Source organism: Nesoenas mayeri (assembly GCF_963082525.1).
Source record: "Nesoenas mayeri genome assembly, chromosome: 3".
In the NCBI taxonomy this organism is placed as follows: domain Eukaryota; kingdom Metazoa; phylum Chordata; class Aves; order Columbiformes; family Columbidae; genus Nesoenas; species Nesoenas mayeri.
In genome coordinates this window covers 70,680,871-70,701,019 of record NC_137544.1, presented here as the reverse complement: position 1 = coordinate 70,701,019, position 20,149 = coordinate 70,680,871, and the positions used below count along the sequence as shown (strand labels likewise).

General features: G+C 41.7%; 1 protein-coding gene across 1 annotated transcript in view; it reads right to left on the bottom strand.

The window, feature by feature from the left end:
- Positions 1 to 5,086: 5,086 nt before the first annotated feature.
- SLC22A3 (solute carrier family 22 member 3) overlaps positions 5,087 to 20,149 on the bottom strand; it is a gene marked incomplete at both ends in the record, with an annotated part of 29,159 nt that continues 14,096 nt past the window's right edge. The window contains 9 exons of the mRNA XM_080342566.1: positions 5,087 to 5,144; positions 5,934 to 6,033; positions 7,431 to 7,543; positions 7,788 to 7,896; positions 9,795 to 10,009; positions 10,136 to 10,233; positions 15,624 to 15,741; positions 16,768 to 16,933; positions 19,346 to 19,500. Of these exons, the coding sequence (XP_080198692.1) occupies positions 5,087 to 5,144; positions 5,934 to 6,033; positions 7,431 to 7,543; positions 7,788 to 7,896; positions 9,795 to 10,009; positions 10,136 to 10,233; positions 15,624 to 15,741; positions 16,768 to 16,933; positions 19,346 to 19,500 (1,132 nt within the window). The remainder of the gene's footprint in view (positions 5,145 to 5,933; positions 6,034 to 7,430; positions 7,544 to 7,787; positions 7,897 to 9,794; positions 10,010 to 10,135; positions 10,234 to 15,623; positions 15,742 to 16,767; positions 16,934 to 19,345; positions 19,501 to 20,149) is intronic.

Below are 20,149 nucleotides of genomic sequence, written 5' to 3'. Positions count from 1 at the left end.
TCCTGGGTATGGACCGCCCTCTTCTGGAAAGCAGTATGCACGCTAGAAATACAAGATTCCAAGTGCAATACTAAAGCTACAATCATTCATAAGAAAGAAAAATAAATATGATCTTCTATTTTAAATTGCTATAAATTAACAGTTATTGCCAAGAAACCCAACTGATGGTGCATTACCCTCTTTCTATATGTTTTATGGTTTGCTATATTTGACAATACTCCTACCCACCTCTGAAATATGTGTCAAAATTCCCAATTTCAAATGTAACTGCACATCTGCCTTTCGATCTTATATTAGGCTCTACAATGACTTTTCCTTCTAAGGCTGACTTTCCCAAGATGCTGTGCTTCCAGCAAATGAAGAAAGGAGAATACTTATCTTTTTCTATGAGCTGTATGAGCCTCTTACCAATTTAATGATACAAACCAAAGAAGAATCTCACTGTACATGTCTCATATGAGTGTGAAGTTTTGTTAGATAGATATGATAGCATTAAATACACAGGATGGGGAGGGAAAGATAAAAGAAGTAAACATATTTGGTTTGTGTTTTCATATTTTTATTTTCATAGAAATCTGTGGATCAGCAAAAGTACAAATGTTGTATCAGAGATATAAAACAGTTAATAAAAAATAGCCTCATCCTAAAGTTAGTCCATAGTGAAGACAGAGAAATAACTGTCAATCATTACAGCAAGTAAAGACAATCCATTTAATGTATTATAAAATTTTATTGTTCATAGTACCCATTTGTTTCACTATATAACTTTATCCCACTATATAACCATTAAATGTACATTTTTCTTCTCCAAAAGAAGGTGTTGTACACGTGCCTGTGGTTATAAGAAGTGATAGCGTAGACCTTTAAATGTGCTGTCCAGGGAGATCTTGGCTCACAATTGCTACCTATGAGGCCCTGCTCTCATCCTGCACCCCTTGGATATTAGCCAGAGAGCACCCCACAGGAGCCTGGCAACCCCCAGCTCTACATGGCATCCTTCCTGCATCCCCAGGGTGTGCTGAGTGTGTTCCAAGTAACACAGCTGCTTCCTGGGCTGGGGCTTGTCTTGCTCACTTTCTGCAGTGCAGAGGCCCGCTCCTTGGCATGCCAAGCTGAGCGTCATTTAACTTAGACTGTCTTTTTATTTTTTTGTATGCATGTAGATGATACAAAAGGGGTGGGTTATGTTCTAGGGCTTCTGTTTTTTTTCCCACAGACTTAAATGGAGATAAGGGCTATAAAACAGAGTTAGGTGGCAGGGTGATTCTTAACATTTCTACACCAGGATTCTGATTCTGGGAGAAGCAATGATCTCAGGTCATTGCCTTCCTGAGCAGGAACAGCTCTGATAAAGCATTCCTTACTCACCTCTTCAGCTGAGGGGGTTCACTGGGCACAAATACCCTCCTGCATATTTTCTGTATCTATTAATTTGGATCATTATGTCAGCCAAGAAATCCGCACAGTATTTCCCTAACGAGAAATTCTTCGTTGCATCTTTGATTTGTAAAGCTCTTCCAACACGAACTTTTGCAAATATGGTTAATAATTGATAGGATGAGAGAAAATGGTCTGAGGTAGCACCAGGGCAGGTTTAGATTGGGTATTAGGAAAAAAATTGCTTCACGAAAAAAGTCATCTAGCACTGGAACTGGCTGCCCAGAGAAGAGGTTGAGTGTCTATCTCTGGAGGTGTTTAGAAGACATATAGATGAGATTCTTAGGGACACGGTTTAATGCTAGTGTTAGGCTAATGGTCGAATTTGATGATTTTGAAGGCCTCTTCAAACTAAAATGATTCTATGATTCTAAAACCTGGCTTGTAGTCAGACAAATCCACCCTTGCTGCCCTTGCCAAACCCACCAGAAACGCTTAGACATGCCTGATGGCTACAGAAGTCCCACCTCATAATCTTTTTAATTATGTAACTTGTGATCTTTTCCTTCTGTGAGAGTGACAATGGCAATAAAAATTACCACTTATCACAGACCACTCACACAGACTAGATGAAGTAACAAGGCACATTTGGTGGCAGCTGTACATTTGGACCAGGTAGCATATTCACCTGCTTGTTGGTCTGGGGAATCTCTTTGCAGGCAGGATGAACGCAGCTCCTGGATTTCTGTGGTCATGTTGAACATGTGCCTTTGGCAGCAGTAAGGTGATCTTTTGTGTGCTACACACATTGCATCTCTCCCTGAGCCTCTGAAGTACAACACATGCAGGACAAAGAAAGCTGGCCATGTTTGGCCCCTCCTGAAGACGTGCCTCTCAGAGGTGGGTCATGACAGCCATTGTAGAAGTTTGTAGGACTCTCCCATAAGGCTCAATATATTAAGTGGCTGGAGGCACGTGGGAATTTATAACAACTCCTTTTAAACAAGCAGCCTGTCCAATGGTCTGCAGGACCCTGGCTGGTTTCACCTGGAGTTCTCCCTCCCTGCAGCTCTTCCTCCTCCCTCACCCACAAGCAGGTTACTGTCCACATCACAACCTTCATGAGGTAACCCAAAGTTTCACAGAGACAGAAGGATTTTCCATCTTATAAAATCCCCCTGTTAGAGGTAAGAGCACAGGAGCCACCACCAAATACAAACTCTGCTTGAAGTTGTTAAGTACTTCAGTATTAGAATTCAGAACACACACATAGGTTTTCTGATGCTGTCCTTTACATAATGATTTTTTAGAAAATAAATACATTCAAACTTCTAAGACTGCTCCCAGTCATTTTACAATCTGAAATATCTCACTTATATTCTCTTCTGAGCAGCCCACGATGTTATGTAAAACAAAAAACAGTCTGAAGGGCCAGAAACAAGTCTTTCTGTCTCTCACTTCTCAGCACATTTTAGTTGTCCACTACCAACAGCAGCTGGAAAATAATATTGACATGTCTTTGGCAAGCTGTAGCTTTTAACAATGTTCACAGTTCTTCTCAGAGTGCTTTAGGGTTTAAGAAACTGATTTTAAAAAAAAATTCACGAAGAACACTAAAAGGAAGAGGGAAGCTCAGTTCATACAACATGGCATCTGACCACCTCAGCCGGGCTCTCCAAGGTCCATGCCTGTGTTGTGGGCTGGTCGGCTGTGAGGAAGGCCGGGCTGAGCCCTATGACCGGGCACCTGAGCTCCCATCCTGTGCTGAGACATGGCACCTGGCCAGTACAAGCCCACAGCTTCCAGTCCAGGGCTGCTTTCTCCAGACAGCCCCAGGGAGTTCACAGTTGTCTGCAGAAGACCACAGTGGTGCAGGAGAACTCTTCTCTCTGCAGCAGTAGCTCCAGTTTTGGCATGTCTTCTAGATATCACCAATGAGCCAGATATATTATGAGATGCTAATTTAGTTTCGTGTCTTTCAATCACTGCTGACTTCAGCTAAGCATCTCATTGACCTTACACTCTGGCTCAGAGGGAGTTAGAAACAGCCTTGAAGGACAGGCCTTCATCGCTAACTGCTCTAAGTAGGCAAACATTAGACCAAGATTACTGTTAAAGGTGGTGTTTTCCTCCAGCATGGGCAGTTGCTGGGAAAAGGCGTCAGGAATTGTTGAAATGCACAGTACAGTCTCCACCATAGGAAATACCCTTGTACAGGCACTTGCTTTATGTGTTTTTCAGATGCTGGGTCTGGAGCTGTAGTCATTCAGCTGCACTGACCATAATGTTGACATTTGTGGTATGAACCTTCAGAACTCAGCCCTATATTTGCTTATTCCAAATCACTTATTTTCTGCGCTTATAAGGCCATTTACAAGAGCTCATTTGCTTTCTTTTGTTTATTTAATTCTCTGTTGGTAACAAGATAGCTTTCAAACAGCACATCTTCTCAAGTCCTTCACTGTAAGGAGTGTATTGGTTACCTGTCAGTGGTCAGGACCCAATGCTTGATGAAGAAGGCCAGACAGCTGAAAGGGAAGGCAGGCTGTCCCTGCTATCTGCTTGCAGAGACACAGACTCAAGCTATTCTGATATGTGTCAGCTTGGAACAACCAGGACCAGTTAACACTTCGCTCTATAACCAAAGTGCTTGTCTCATCCCTGCTCATCTTCCCAAGACAGCTTAACATCCCCCTCAACAACCCAAATAATTTATCCTCAGGAGAGAAAGATGACAAATAGTAATAATGGACATAAGAGAGAAATTGAGGGCCACCGTGTCAGTGGTCAGGGAGAAGGAATTTTGTTTGTAGGGCTGGGCAGAGAGCATGTTTTAAAAGGTAAAAGATCAGCTCTTGAAAGAGAGAGTTGGAAGAACATCCAATGGAGGTGAGCAGACACAAACCCTTCCCTCAGGAGACACAGGGGTCCCTGGCTGGGGGACAAGACAATGAGGTGGCACATGAACCCCAAATGGGTCTGCAAGGATATATTAATGGGCAGCAGGATGAACTGACCTGCAGACCTAATGCCCTGTGTAGGATGTAACACCCACATAAAGCCCTGAGAAGGAAAGGAGGACTGCTGCCATATCTCAGAAAAGAGAGAAAGAGGGAAGCAGGAGTTTTGTGGCAGAGGTTTACTGGGGGAGTGGGGCAGACCAGGGTGAGGGTCTGCTGATGCATACATTTGATTCTCATGCCTCCTGACCAAAGATAGGACCATCCTGATCAGCATCCTCATTCCTGAGCCATCAGATCTTCTCTTTGTCCAGATTCTCCATGGGCAAATGAAAATGGGTTGAAATATTCATCATCTCTTCCTCAAAGTCACCCAAATCTTAAACAAGCAGTACTGTTACCAACCCTCCTCGCCCAAAGGTAACAATAGAAATGAACAAATTGCTCAAATATATAAAGAAATAAATAAAAGCTCACTGAGCTGGATAGTGCATTTTTTTTTTTTAAGCTATTCTGTTATCAACCAAGAACCACAGAGCGGTCCCTTCCTGCAAACAGCATACTCAGAAAAAAATGAATTTATCACATATTTATAGAAAAATATACTGCTTGTTTTAAATGTCCTTGTGCTCAGAAGAAGAACATGGAGCTCAATCCATATTCTGCAGCAAATTTTGAAGTAGTGGCAGGTGGAGAACAAATTCCCAGTATGGGAAAATGGTTCTTTGCACAGTGCTGTCCTTCAAAGTTCAAATATAAGAGTTGGTGTCCCGGTGTTTCCGTTCCTTGCCACATTTACCAAAATGACTGAAGAAACAAAAGGGAAGAGGCTTGTAAGTGTAAAAGAAACAGGAAAATATGTAGACCAAGTCATAGTCTTAGCTGCAGTACTGAAACATTCACTTTCTGCATAGAAAATTTCCTCTTTCTTCTCTTTGTACATTAAAGCACGCAAAAGTTGTTGATGTAATATGCAAAGCCACTGTTTGAAACATTAATGTATAGCACTAGTTCCTCAAGAAATCTACTGCCAAGCAAGCCAAGGTGTCAAGGTTCCCTGCACACCTGGCATGCAGTGAAGAGTCTGGCTTGCCATGTGCCAGGAGTGGAAAGTTGTGCCTGTGACTCTTCAGCTATAAATTAATCTTCTACATTACTTTTCAGTGACTTCACAAATCATGGATATGCTCCCATGATCAAGGCCCCTTCGTCACAGGATGCTTTGAGGTAATGGCTGGTTTTCTTGAGCAGAAAGCTGCAGGTTATACTTTGCAGTATCTCTCCTACATGCTATTACTTCTGCTTCTAGAAGTGCACAAGAAAACCTTGTGTCTCTATGAAAAAAATATAGATTCTATTCCCATGGGGTTTTTTAACAATCTACATTAATGATATTGGAAGGTTCACATTTCTATTGAGGAAAATACCACCTGCTCATAACATCAACCTAACCAGGGAATTTACTTTCACACTTGGAAAACATCAATAATTTATGACAGCTGACAAGGTTGGAGGAGAACACCCTCAGAAAACCTCATCCAAGTAAATGTAAAGAAAATACATATCCAAGTAAATGTAAAGAAATACATATCCCACCTTGAAATTTGCTCCACGTCCTCCACTGTCTCTGGTAAGGAGATTCCCTTTGTCTCTGGTAAAAGAAATACTAGAAGCCCACAGACAACTGCAAGAATACCTGTGATGGACATTAAAGAAATACGAAAGAAATAAGGGTTTATCCACTGAGGAAAGTTTATTCAGATTAAGGTTAAAGAGAGATTTTAAGAGTACATCAGCTATTTCTGATTACCTTACTCTTATCAAACACTTTTATGCTACATTAATTTAACCTATTGAAACACCAACCAACCAACCAACCAACCAACCAAAATCACTTAGGATTAAGGTTTAACTTGCAGCCTGAATTGCCCCAAAAGTGAGATCTTAGAAGACAAAAACTTGAGATAAGTGCATATGGACAAATCCCTACAAACTGCAAGAGAACCAGGACGGTATTTCTCACATAAGACAAATCCGCCGTTATTCAAGGGGCTCTATCTCATAGATGTATCCATGTTTCTTGAAGCCATTGAGATTTTCCTGAAATACTCTCTTTGTGTATCCATGGCCCAAGTAGATTATGTAATTCAGAATAAAAATTCTTAATTGGGAAAGAACATTCAGGTAGAGAGCCAGTCTGAAGTAGCACATCAAGAATCGTTATTTTGGAATAATTTCTGGCGCAGATACAATTTAAACAATGTAATAAGTCACAAATAGAAAGGCTGGAATTAAAAGTAAAATCTCTGACTGTTGCACAGTCCTCTTTGTTCCTCTCTAATTCTCTACATGTAACTCAATTCAGCAGCAGCAGAATTTTAGAATTAGATAATGTTAACAGTACCTCTATACACATCTATTCTTGGAATATTGGTAATTTTTTTTTTAATGTCTTTTGTCTTTCTGTTTTTCTTTTCAAGATACAATTTTAATTAGCACCAGTTTCCCTTCTTTTTCTATACTATCCCTTTTGCTTTTTTTCCCAGTCACATCTATCTTCTGGAAATCTAGTTTAGCCACAGATTCCCATTTCCTTGTTAGAAATAACTGATTTTATTCCACAGGATAAAACCACAGGGCTTAGTTTTTCCCAAATGTAACTGAATAAAAGAGTTTGACAGGAATAAGTAGCTATGACTAATACAACATCCATGGTCATAACTGTGTGTATCAAAAAACCCAAAGTAATACTTTTTCAAAGGACATTAACCTCTACTGTTGGGAGATTAAGCTTATTTCTCTTCAGTTACAGAAATTAGCTGTAAGGTTTCTCAGTCTTAAAGCACCTCACACAGTTTCTTTTATGCTCCTTCAGCCAAGTCACCCAAGCAAACCTGAGCTTATCCATAGTGTGCCATGAAATCACTCACATTTCATTGATTTTCTGTTCAGCCCTTGCTCTAGACATGAAGGTTGAGAAGGGCTGGTTTGAGAGGGACATGAAGGTACACACTATACTCTTTTGGTGCAACAGAAAAGCTCTGTTATGAGGAGGATATTTAAACCAAAACTACATTTTAAATCAAATCTTACTGAAAATAATTAGAGGTAGCTCCAACCAAATGGCTGCTAATCGGAAAAGCAGGAACGGGGCTATGATCCCACCTAGGTCACACAAACTCGAGCACAGGGAAACGCCAAAGTTTCTGCAAAAGTAAAAGAGTGTCAGATATTTGAGAGGTGCTACCAAACAGATAAACCAACAGTTTAAGGAGAAAAATGTAGACTTAGCTCAAAAATTATCTCAGCAGAATACACTATCGACATTGAGCAGTGGCTATTCAGTTAGGAAACTCTGGAGAAAATGGAGTTTTACTAAAAGGTTGTGAAATAGGGAATGGGGAAAAGCAGAGGGAAAAGTTGAAAGATTTCTGTGAGCTTTTGACATACCTCAGTGTTGTAGGGTACAGTTCACTGTTCACAAGATAGACAATTTCAAAAGACATGGTGATGCTCAGTCTTCCCAGCGTGGCGACCGTCGTTTTGAGCCATGGCATATCTGTTCATTCAAAAAGAAACCTGGGTGAAGCACGCTTTGCTGCACCAGCAGGGTATTTCTGATAGTCCCAGACCCTGTCAGCAGAAGCTACGTCACAGAAACACTGGATCAGTGCAAATCAGACTGAAGGGCCACTGCTGTTAGATATCAATCTATACTGGCATTTTTTGCTTTCCAGCATCACATGAGGCTGCTTTGGAGAATCAGAAATCACTTCCAATTGATTGATTCAAGATTCTGGTGTGGCATAACAGCACGGGTCGGGGACTGAATGTTAAAAGCTTCCATGACCACATCCAAATTGTGCTCTGGAAAGGAACAGTTATGCTGTAAGGAACCCCATTGAGTCACCTTCCAAAGCCCTCTGGTCACAAAGAAGCTACCTGTAAAGGTGCATCTGCAGCAACAGCACAATAATTCTCTGTAAAGAAGGCCAACTACACTTCATAATTTGTCTAGCCATTGCACATCAGACGTGTTCCTAATAATGCTACTCCTGGTCATCCTTCCTCTTCCCTTCCCTGGTGCTTGGCTTTACACATGGGACAACTGGCCCAGGGGCCTTACACTGCCCTGGTGTCTCAGCCTGGCCACCCTGGCTCCACTCGAGCTCTGTTGTGCTGCCAGTTCCATGTACATATCAGCAGGGAGCCCGTACAGATCAGCAGGACGTGCGATGGTCACATCTGTACTGCAGGGCAGAGCCATCCCATCTCACTCTGTGTGGCTCCTCAGCACACTGGAGAGCCAGTGACCTCTGGAGGGGCATCATAAAGAATGCAATAAGCACTTTTGCAATACTCCTAGGAGAGGACAGTCTAACCACAACTAGGCAGACAGGGAGGCAAGTGAAACAACAAGTCTGAACCTGGCATGACGGGGACCTCCGCCACCAGACAGGGCTCCGGCAGTGATTGTGTTTTTTCAAAACCTCAACAGGAAGAACAAGAAAACATTTCAGTTTACACTGAATCAAAAAATGAGATGCCTGGGGTAATTTCCCTTCCAAAATAACCAAACAAACCCCCATCAGATTTCATCCCATGTTGCAAGACACTGCATTTGCCCTGAAAAGTTCCATTTTCAAACACTTGTAAAAAAAGCAAAGGCTAGAAAGACAAAGCAAATCCACAGTGTCTCACTGGCATCCCCTTCAGTCCATCAGACCGCTGAGGTGAGGGTGACATCCATGTGCTTCCTTCCTCTGCCAGGGTACTCAAACACTCAAACTGTGTGAGCACCCCAGTGCGACTGATAAACAAACAAATGAACAAACAAACAACACCACAGGATGGAAAACAATTTAAGGAAAAGACAGGAGTGCTGGGAACCCTGTGTGCAATATCAGACCTTTTAGTTGCCCTTGAAACCAGACAAGAATGACTTAATCAAAAGCCATACATTTCCTCCAAGCCCTGAACACTGTCCAAACCCCCGGGAGATTGAGGGCAGGGCAACAATCCTCACAGTGTCTGCCACTGCACCTACATCATGTTGTGGTTTGCATTGCTTTATTGGTAAACGAGAAGACTGCCAAGCTGCCTCAGCTGAATCACTGATTTCTTACATCATTGTCTTCCAAGACAAGGAATGTATTTTCCTTTCATGTTTGTATACGATTCCCTTGCATTTGCCTTCAAAAACAGTACATGGCCTTTATACACATTTTTCTTAGAATACATCCAGCTGTTTCTCACCTCACATCAAAAATACAAACATAACATGTCCCAGGGCATTCTATAAGCAAATAAGGTTTGTTGTTCCATGACTGTGATGCTGCTTGCATCAGCAGACAATTTTGCTTTCATCTACAGTTTTGTGTGGCCTTCTGTCCCTGCTTGAGGAGTGTCAGAGAGCAGTCATTGACCTAAGGAGCCTGAGGTTGGGAAGGGAATTACCTTCTGGCAAGAAGGCAGTAATGAGGCATGCAATTCCTGCCACAATGTTGCTTATTCCAAAGGGAAGACGCCGGCCAATGCGATCAATTGTCAGTAAAATTAGGAGTGCAGCAGGCAGCTCCACAGCTCCTGAGATGAAGAAGTCTAGGTATAGGTTTCCTCCGACAATTCCTAGGCGCATGACAAGCCCTTGGTAGATCAGGGCACTTGTGAACCTAAACAGCAAAGGAAACAAACATTGAGAGGCAAACAAATTACTACAAGCAGCTGGAAAGACCCTAAAAGTCACAAGGGAAAAACTCCCTGCCCTGGTGACAAGGTGGACTGACATGAGCACTCACCATGCGTACATAAAGATGAGCGTGTTCCTTCTCATCCTGGGAGTCCTCACCAGGTCGAGAAAGGAGGGGTTGCTGACTTCCTCATTGCTAATAGTGATCTGAGGAGAAAAGTAAGCAGTAGAGTGAGCTGTCAGCGGTCAGGCAGGTGCTGGGGCAGAGTTTCTATGTAAACATGGTGCTCAGCAATATTCCAGTCCAACAAGCGAATGTGCTGATGAGCCAGCTTGCTGCTTTTAGCACTCCAGAGCAGTGCGCAGATACAGGAAATAGCTTATAACTGGACACAGCTGTGGGCTTTCCTTAATGATGATCGTGCAAAAATCAGAAAAAAAGTCCTAGATCTTGACTTGAGAGTGGAAAAATCATTTCCTCATTGTAAACTGAGACAAGTTGACCAGGAATTTCTTGGAAGGTAATAAGCGGTCGTTGTCACATCAGGGTCACTGGGAGCAGAGCTGCCTTCTGCCAGAGGTGACAGGGAGGAGGAGACCGTGGCAGGAAGGGCAAAGCGATGAGCTGTGGGAAGCAGGGAGAGAGGGGGTGAGCAGCAAGCAGTGGGCTTGGGAACACAACCAGTGGCACAGTTGTGCAGCAGGAAGAAAAGAGGAGTGAGAGAAAGGGCAGATCTGTGAAGGCTCTTGGGTGCTACAAAACATTCAGCTGGTGAAATTCAGAGGGTCTTAAAACCCACAAGCACCATGCTGAGTGTGACTTCTACCCTAGAAGAAAAAAATCTTGCAAAGTATGAATTAATGGTGCTCATACTGCCTACAAAGCATAGTAAATCTGTTCATAGCTTCCTCCAATACAGTCACAATGAGGCACTGAATGAAATAATGAGTTAGAAGGTTTAACAATGACAGCAAAGGGCCAGATTTCATACTGTGTTTAAACTTTGGAGTTCATTGCCATAGGATATTACGGATTCAGAATATTAGCAGAGCCAAAAAGGGGTTAGGCACATTGATGGAGGCTGATTTTAAATGTGGCCAGCAGATTTTAACCATGATGCCCAAGCCAGGTGGCAGCCCTTTTGTTTGTATGTTGATTTGGCAGGTGAGGAGGACAAGGAAGAAAAGGCAGAGGTGGTTTTAGGCAGGGGCAAATGGTGAGATTGCCCAAGAACTGGCAGCTGTGGCTGGGATTGCAGTTAGCTCTCAAAGCAGCTGTGGGAAACATGGGGTTAAACCTGCTGCACTCTTTTTAGGAGGATTTCAGGCAGCCTGGCTACTCTGACTCTCAGTTATTGCCCCCCTCCTGAAAGGAGGCCTAAGAGAGCAAAGAGAGGAGTAAATCCCTCTCTACCACCATGGTGCCCACTGCCTGCGTGGGCACAGGAGCCCAAGGAAACGATCCCAGACAGCGAGGAGACGTGGGTGAAAGGATGGAGAAGCACATGGGAACAGGCAGATCTGTGACAAGAACAGGAGTAAAGCCAAGGCATTGCCCAAGGGTCTTCTCAGCTCAGACAGGGCTACACCCAAAGCTTTTACCCTGTATTCGTTTTGCCTGTCACAAGGTAGCACAGATGTTTTTCAGTGGGATTTGGCTGGATGTATTTATGCAGGACTTTTTCCTAAGTGAGTGACACGAAACCTTGTAAGTGGAGAGAAAAACCTCACATTTATTTGAACTTCCTTCCTACTCCCTCTTGCTTTTCTTCTGTAACCAGAGCCAGAAGATTTCTTCAAAGTGCTGGCACTTCTGCTGCATGCCAGAGCCCTTTCTGGGGCAGGCAGAGGTTGCTGTGAATCTGCACTGGTCTGGGACTCTCTCATATTATGGTTATAAACCTGCCACGACTGTGTTTGTAAAAGCAGGCTGCCAGCCATCATTTGTGACTTTGTGCAAATATGGTTTTAGTTTTCCAAAGGACTAAAGATAAATTCAGCATGGCTGCTACCATATATTTTTATGTCTTAATAAAGTCACAATAATCCCAAGCATGACTGAGCACTTTTTTATGGATGAAAAAAAAGTCACTGTGGAAAGTCAACTCTTCATAGGGAAAAAATATCTTCTTTTTGCTCTTTGAAGTTAAGGAGAGCTTTGCTATGAGAGCTACCAATGCAGTCAGGAATTCAATGACAGGATCCATGTTTCCAAAGATATATTATCTGAAAACTCTGGAGGAAGTTTCATAACTAACTTCCCTGTCATTTTTATGTCCCACCAAATTACATGTCAGTTTTTCTGCAATAATTTTTAAAGAATTCTCATAACATAGACATACAGTTCTGCACACACTTAATTCTGCACAGGACAGTATGTCCATACCTGTCTATAATACATATGCATGTAAGTTAACATATACTAGAAATATATATTCCTATATATCTCTATATAGTAGAAAAATGTATAAAGGGATAGGGGGTTTTGATTTACAGCAATCTCAAGAAGCAGCCTTTACTCAGCTGGTTGCAATCCATCCTGCTTTTGGACAGAGACCAAGAATGAAAAAATTAGCTTGGAAAAAAAACATGCTAGGGTAATTACAAGTAACTGGGGAAAAAAGTGTATAATTTATAATCAATTTAATGAGTTCTGGACAGAACAGAACTATACCAGTGTCGTAACTCACAGAAAAAAAAAGAAGCAAATGTTTATCTGTTTTCATACAGAGGTCATCTATGGTCTCTGCATGCCAAAAAAAAAGTAAGGCTGCTACATCCAAAGCCATGTAAGGGACTTGACCAATGAAATCGTTACAGTCATACTGGAAAATCTTAGCCAAAATGCACTGGTAGACAATGCCTCTCTCTTCTCTATGCCCCTCCACACCTGCAGCACTTTGCCTGAAATTAAGGAGTTGTTTTGTGAAAGTGAATTCTGACGTGAGTTAATGTGAGAAATACACTTGATCCATGACTAATGTGCTTTCTGGAGATGCTCACTCTCCTCTGGGCACAGCTCCAAGGATTACAGACATTGTATACATTTGTAGGAGCAGATCCAGCACAAATCTGGATGTGTGGAGGTTAATCTGCTGCAGCTGTGAGTAGTTTAGGGTCACGAGCAGGGACACTTCTGAAAAAATGTAAATGTAACTTAAAACAAAAAGCAGGGAAAGACACATATCTCCATCCTGATCTGACACCTTGAAAATGCTGATGTTGAGAGAGGGAAAGTGGGTGTAAACTCGGGGCTGAACGTGGAGGGGGAGTTGCAGCAGCACAGCCTTCCTACTACGTGTCCACACTCCACAATGGGTAATGCCGATCAGACTGGGGGAATCTCACCAGTGTGTATGCCCCAGCCAAGGACAATAAATGGATTTACCCTTTTTTCTCTTCCTTAGTCTGTCTTTTCATTTTGTTTCTCTCCCACTGGTTTTGGTCTGCAGTCCTCCAGTTGTATAAGATGCTAGTCCAACGTGACTAGAAGAGTTCATTCTGCACTGTGGGACAGCTGAGGGTGATTTCCTAACCTTGGCTGGTATCACAGAGATGTCTTGGCTTCCATCAGAAAAATACTTCACTAATTGCTGGTTTGGCTTGTTGCTGCTCATCAAAACTCCTTCTGTCATGTTGCTGCACTAACATACAACAGTATCATGCTGTTTCTTGGCCAAGTAAGTTATATATACCTTTTTCCCTTGAAAAACCCTCCCTTCCCATCATTAACCTTTATGTGGTCCCCTGAGCAACATAACACTCATAGAAATGCCATTATAGCAATGTTATGGCAGTTGAGCAAGTTGCTCATGAGCAATGCAGAGGACTGTGGAAATGTATATTTCATTGCACTCTTCTCTGCTGATAGGTCTAGTTTTGACTCTATAAAATCATTAGTCCAGAGTCATGAATTCCAAGAGGCACAGAATAGGTTATGGCCCAGCTTCTCTCTGGAACCTGTTGTGTGAACTTTAAGTTGCCAGGACTGTCATTAACATACACTTACTGAAATGGAACGATAATGGATATTGGTATAAATCAACTGGCTATTTTGATACTTCTTCTGTTATCATATACCTCTTCATGTGTGCACTTCATGCAAGGTCTATATTTACAGCAGGCTTGTCCTGAATATACAGAGCTGCTTGGACTGGCTGGATGATTCATGGAGCCTGTTTCTCACCAAGGGAATGAAATACTATGGATTTGAGAACAGCTATCTGGTGTTTCATAAGAGTGCAAATAATAACTGCTTGGATTTCATCCAGAATTATACCCTAGGATTCTGGTGAAGCAACACCACTCTTTTAGATAAGCTAGGCTAAATTCTCAGATTCTCCCTTGCTTAAGAAGAGCAACGGGAAAGACCTAGGTAAGATACTGTGCTGTGGGAACCCAGGTTGCCAGCTACCTCTTACAGAGCACACACATCCCTTCCTGACAGAATAGGACACATCAGTCTCCTCCAGACACTGCCATCCCAAAGTCTTTATCTTTAGTCTCAGTGAAAATTTAGTTAAAAGTCACAGATGATAATAATTTTGTATATGTATAAAAATGAATGTCTATGCATATGCATGTATGTAAGCATAAAGGATAGTATTGTGTACTGAAAGACAGACATTTTACGTAGGTCATTGCTTTTCAATAAGAACATCCCAGTTTCTTTCTGAAATTATTGTATGTATTCCATATTCCATCTCTGGCCTGCTGTGTGCTAGCAATTTCCAGGTGTTTTCCTTAGTTCAAATAATGATTTCTAACATTACTATAGCTACCATTTAGTCTCCAGACCTGATCTGCTCCAAAACAGGAACCTTGTTCACATCTGTTGTTGTCACTGAACCATAAGGCAAATACCATGGTAAACATGGTCTGAGAGCCAGGTAATGCCACTCAGCACAGAACAAGGCAAATACTGCAATGACACAACAGCATTATTTGAAACACATCAGTCCTTTCAGTTCCGTCAAGACTACTTGTCAAAGGCCAGTAATTCTAACATATATTGTCCTGTTTTGTAAATAGTGATCTCAGTGCTTCCTGAGTACAGGGACTAGATGATCTTTCAAGGTCCCTTCCAATCGCTAACGTTCTGTGATTCCATGATTCTATTTTGAACTTTGGGACATATTTTCCCGCTATTGGGACTGAATCAAATTTATACTTAAATTCCAATTTTCTACTTCATCGTCTCTTTGAGTCACAAAAGGAAGTTCTAGTGAAGGAGCCAGGGAATTGGATCCTGCTGTGTCCGTTCACTTTGTCAGCTAAAATAGCAGCTGCTGTGAAATACTGTTGGCATTCAGGCTGGTTTCTGATATTTCCTGCAAGTTTTTAAATAGGAGTGTTGCAAATGAAAGACCTGATTCACTCGTTTGCAAACATTTTTTTTTCATGCCATATCTTTCCAGCCAGTTCACTTTTACCCTCGTACAATTAGCTAAGCAGGTATGGGACTGACAATCTTGTTCTGGTGTGACACTTGAGGAGTGTTGCCCATCACATAAACAGAATTCATTTTAACACAACTGAATTTTCAAAAGGTTAAGATAGTTTAGAAAAAAGCCTCTAGCTCAAACAGATGACAGTACCTCTGAGTAATGTGGTGAGAGATATTTCCCATTGTGCTTTGCAATGTTATGCATGATTTTTAATGCCTTTTCTCCTTTTTTTCGTGTCAGGAGCCAACGTGGAGATTCGGGAACCACCCTGTAAGAACACAGAAGTTGTAAATAGGGATTTTGCCCTTTAACATCACAAACAAACCAAAGTCATTTGCCTTTTGCATGTGTTAATGTGCAACACACTGATTTTGCAGTATTTGGGATACAGAAACTCTCTGATGGACTGCTTTTCCAGTCGGTCTCCTGTAAAACACCTGATCCTTTTGGGCAAGAAAAAAGAAAACATGAATACTCTGTGAAGGTGAAAAGTAAGAAATCCAACTATTGTATTTGCATAATGGATGTCAAAGGTATGATAACCAGTAAGCAAACAGCGTGACTGTAGAACAGCAAGGAACAATGGAAGTTAACACTAAACAGATGTAGTACCAAGTACAGGCAGTTCAGGAAATTTCTAGATGTATCATTATAAGAAAAACACACAGACAAATGTATACAAACTTTATAAACTGAACACAAAGCAATACTACTGATTGGTGTTTCTGTTAGCCTAGGGTTCAGATGATTCACCATTAAAACATTCACAACATACAATGTTGTGAATAGTGTGCAGAAAGACGGTGTGTGGATTAGATTATTTGAATCTAGCCCATGGGATGGCTGCACTTCACTGGCACTGATTTCACCACAGCACAGTGCTCTGCTTTCTCATTAGCTGTACTGTCTGACACATGGGAACTGTAGGGCAAGTTCAGACTTGAACTAAGTACGTAATTAGGGATGAAAGTGGAGTCCCATGGCTGATAGGAAAAGCAGACTTTGGTCAAGTTAACTGGATAAACAGCAAGCTGTGGGCTGAGCAGGAGCAGAGCAGGGTTCTGTGAAGGGGCAGCTGTGGCTGACAAGAGAGGCAAACCCTAAGCAGGAAAAGGAAAGCAATGAATGTCTGCAATTTGCTAAAAAGAATCAAAAATCCAAAATCAACAATATGCAAATATCCTCTTTCCAGCCTACAACATCTTGCACACTGGAAACTGAGCACCACAGCAGAAGTCTCAAGATGCTCAAATAGCAATAGCAATAATGACAAGAGCAATGACTGCAACGTTACCAGTAATAGAGCAGGAAGAGGAAGTTGGGTAGTGAAATGACCAGCTGGATCCCCTGCCAGGTGGGAACCAAGTATGCAATTCCAGGGAGAATCATAATTCCCAGGGTGAAGAACACCTGAATAACGATCCCAACAATCCGCTGGTCTGAACCAACAATCTCTGTGACTGAGGAGAGAGAAAGCCAAAATAACCAACACAGAAACAAACTGAACTCAAAAGAAAAATATTAGTGATGGAACATAAGGAAAGATAGTTGTATCTCAGATTACAAGTCTGTCTAGCCCAGCATCTTGTCTTCAGCAGTGTAAGCACATCACCAAGGCTGTCCTGGGCAAGCAGAGGTGACACAACCTTATCAATTCACCCACTGTTCTTCAGCTAGAAGGGTTTCTGATTGCATGTTTACTAAGGAATTACATCTGGCCAGAACAGGGATGTGAGACAGCATCATGATAATACTTAGTGGTAAACTGTTAGCACTCTCCCTGGCACAGTTTTGGCCCATGCCCCAGACTAGAGGATCCTTCCATCAGTGGCTGCTCCCAGCAGGTAATATGGACAAGGCACCTGTGGGGAAGAGAGTTTAGCCATACCATGCTGGCTGCTCTGAAGGCTGAGATACAGGCCACAGTTTCTGTTATTGACCAGAACAAACATGGCCTTTGTTGGGATTTTTTTAATCCTTTGGAGGATTTTTTAATATTGTGAACATGCCTAATCACTTCTGAAACCCCCGTAGGACCATATTGCTGTCAATATCCCATGGCCATGAGATCCATAGTTGAGATAAACAATGCACGAAGAAGTGTCTCTTGTTTGTTTCAAAATTGTCACCACTACCTAGCCTTCAAAGTAAAAGCAGAGGGGTTTACCTTGTTAGTTTTTGTTTGTTTGTTTGCTTGTTTATGTTTGGTTGGGGTATTTTTTGTTTGGGTTTTTGTTTGTTTTTGTTTGTTTGTTTGTTTGTTTTGTTTTGGTGTGTTTTTTTGTTTGTTTGTTTATTTGTTTTTTACTGAAGGAGATACAATTTTACAAGTTACAGTGATTTGTTTCAGCTGTCAATGGAGACAGATATGACACCATTACTATTTTTATTGACTATTCATCATGTCTGCATGGCTCAGGGGCAACCCAATGTAGCTGCTCAGCACTAGACCGGGAGGAGCTGAGTTGTATGTAAAAGCAAATGGAGGTTCTTGGGGAAGCCTGTTGTGGTTCTGAAACACAGATCAGTCACTTGGGAGATGTATTAATGGTAACCATCCTCCTAGTGCAACCAAACCAATGATCTGTGTATGCCCCTTAAAAGATGTTACATTGGTAAATATTCTGGGCGACCCTGGGACGTCTCATCTCTAGTAGGATGCTTTCCTCAATGTTATGCTATTTCATGCTCTAGAGAGGAGTTTCCCTTTCTGAACCTGGCTGTCATTCAAGATGTCACAACAATACCATTTTCTTGTGAAAAGTAAGCTTGCTATGCTAGGAGCTTCATTGCTGGACCATGACTATAACCTATCAAAAAGTCTGCATGCCTACTGTTTTGATGCTATTTATAAAAAAAATCTTTCCTTCCTTATCCCTTTTCAGGAAAAAATAATCCTAATCTGGACCCTGGTGTCCAGCCTGTCACTAAGCAAAGCCTCCCAGCTAAAGAATGAAGAGCAGCCACCCAAGTGTCTGTCTTCTCAGTGATGAAAAACAGTTAATTCCTCTGAGCACTTTCAAAAGATACTCAGACTCTGCTAAAATTAACCACGTCTTTATCTGTGTATCGGGTTTATTTGGGACTTGCTCTGTAGACTTTGATCCTCTTGGTGATCTTCTAGGTAATAAGAAAACCTTTTTATCTACACATTTTACTCTTCCACCTTTTAATTATACATGTTAATCCCTCCCTATTGGAGTACGTAGATTAGACAGCCATAAAAGTTCTCAGATAACATCAACAGAAAAGGTTACATTGGTTCTGAGTTGCCTATGGTCAGCTGCTCACAGGCGTATCTGAGTTTCACAGTGATGGGTATGAAAGGAGAGCCTGGACAGTTCTGAAGCACATGTCACTCTTGTTAGTCTTCCCTCATGCGTTACTTCTTCCTCACTCTTCTTCATGGAATCCTATGAGATCAGGCAGGCATATGCATGATGCTCATTTCCATCCTATATCAGTACTGAATATCTGAAAGATTTTGCACTTGCTGCCATTCTCAGAGGCCACCTCTGTACCAGTAAATTAGCAGACATTGACAGGTAAGGAAACACTATAGTGTTTAGCTGCCAGCAAGGTCCCCAGAACAGTCTGGACAAAGGCCAGTGACTGCTTTCCAAACTTTCAGTTCAGGCATGAGCCCAGATCATGGATGATGTCAAGTTGCAATTTACATTCAGTCACCTTGTCTTCGAAAAACAAATGCATTAACTAGGATGGAGCTGGGTTATTCATTGTGTGCTGACCCCAGGGCTAGTGCTTTACTCCCAAGAAAAACTATTATGAAGAGCAGATGTAGACAGACTCCTTGTCCTCCAGAAATCCCTCACTTTTCCTAACCAGAAAAGAGATAAGATAACAGCTCTCACCAATCACGTAGCATGTCATCCAGGTTCCCTTGCCAAACACGCCTTGGAGAAAACGGAAGATCAAAAATACAGTAAAGTTTGGTGCAAATGCCACTATGATACCACATATCCCAACCCCGAGACAGGAGAGCAGGTAGATGAGGAGTCTGCCATATCTGTCGAAAGAAAAACCAAACATAGTGAAAATCATTAAAAGACAAAAAGGTTATTTTTTTCCTGGCATCTCATTTTAATGCTAGATCTGAAAGTGCCTTTTTCAAGACCAGCTTTGTTCCAAAGGAAGGCTGCCTGAATCTTTGTAGGGTTGGCCCTTGGGATATAGGACTCTTTTCGCTGTGGTAGTTATCACTGCTTTTATGTCACTAATTTTAAAACTGGTGATGTCCTATCCATGTTCCCTTTTGTTTTAGAAAACAGTTTTTCTTTTTGTATCTAACCTATGGCCCATGTCTTACAGTTCAGATTTTTGATCTAGTTGTAGTTTCATGAAAACTATGTCCTTGGAATACAACTAGAATTTCCATTCTGTTCTCCATTGTTATTGTTGCTGTTTTAAGAAGAAACTGTGGAAACTGATGTAGCTGTTTATCTTACCAAAAGTATTTGAGAGTATATTTGTTTGTCCAGTTTGCTCAAAAGTTTTCATGAGAAGAATTTATATGGGACAAAAAACCAGATCTGTTCTTTTCAAAGCTGTCAAGGAGACAAGAGTCCACTGGTCTGACTGCAGCACATTCCCCCAGTGCTATCAATTTACAACATCCACAGTTGCATGACAATTACATCGTGCTTAATACACAAGTA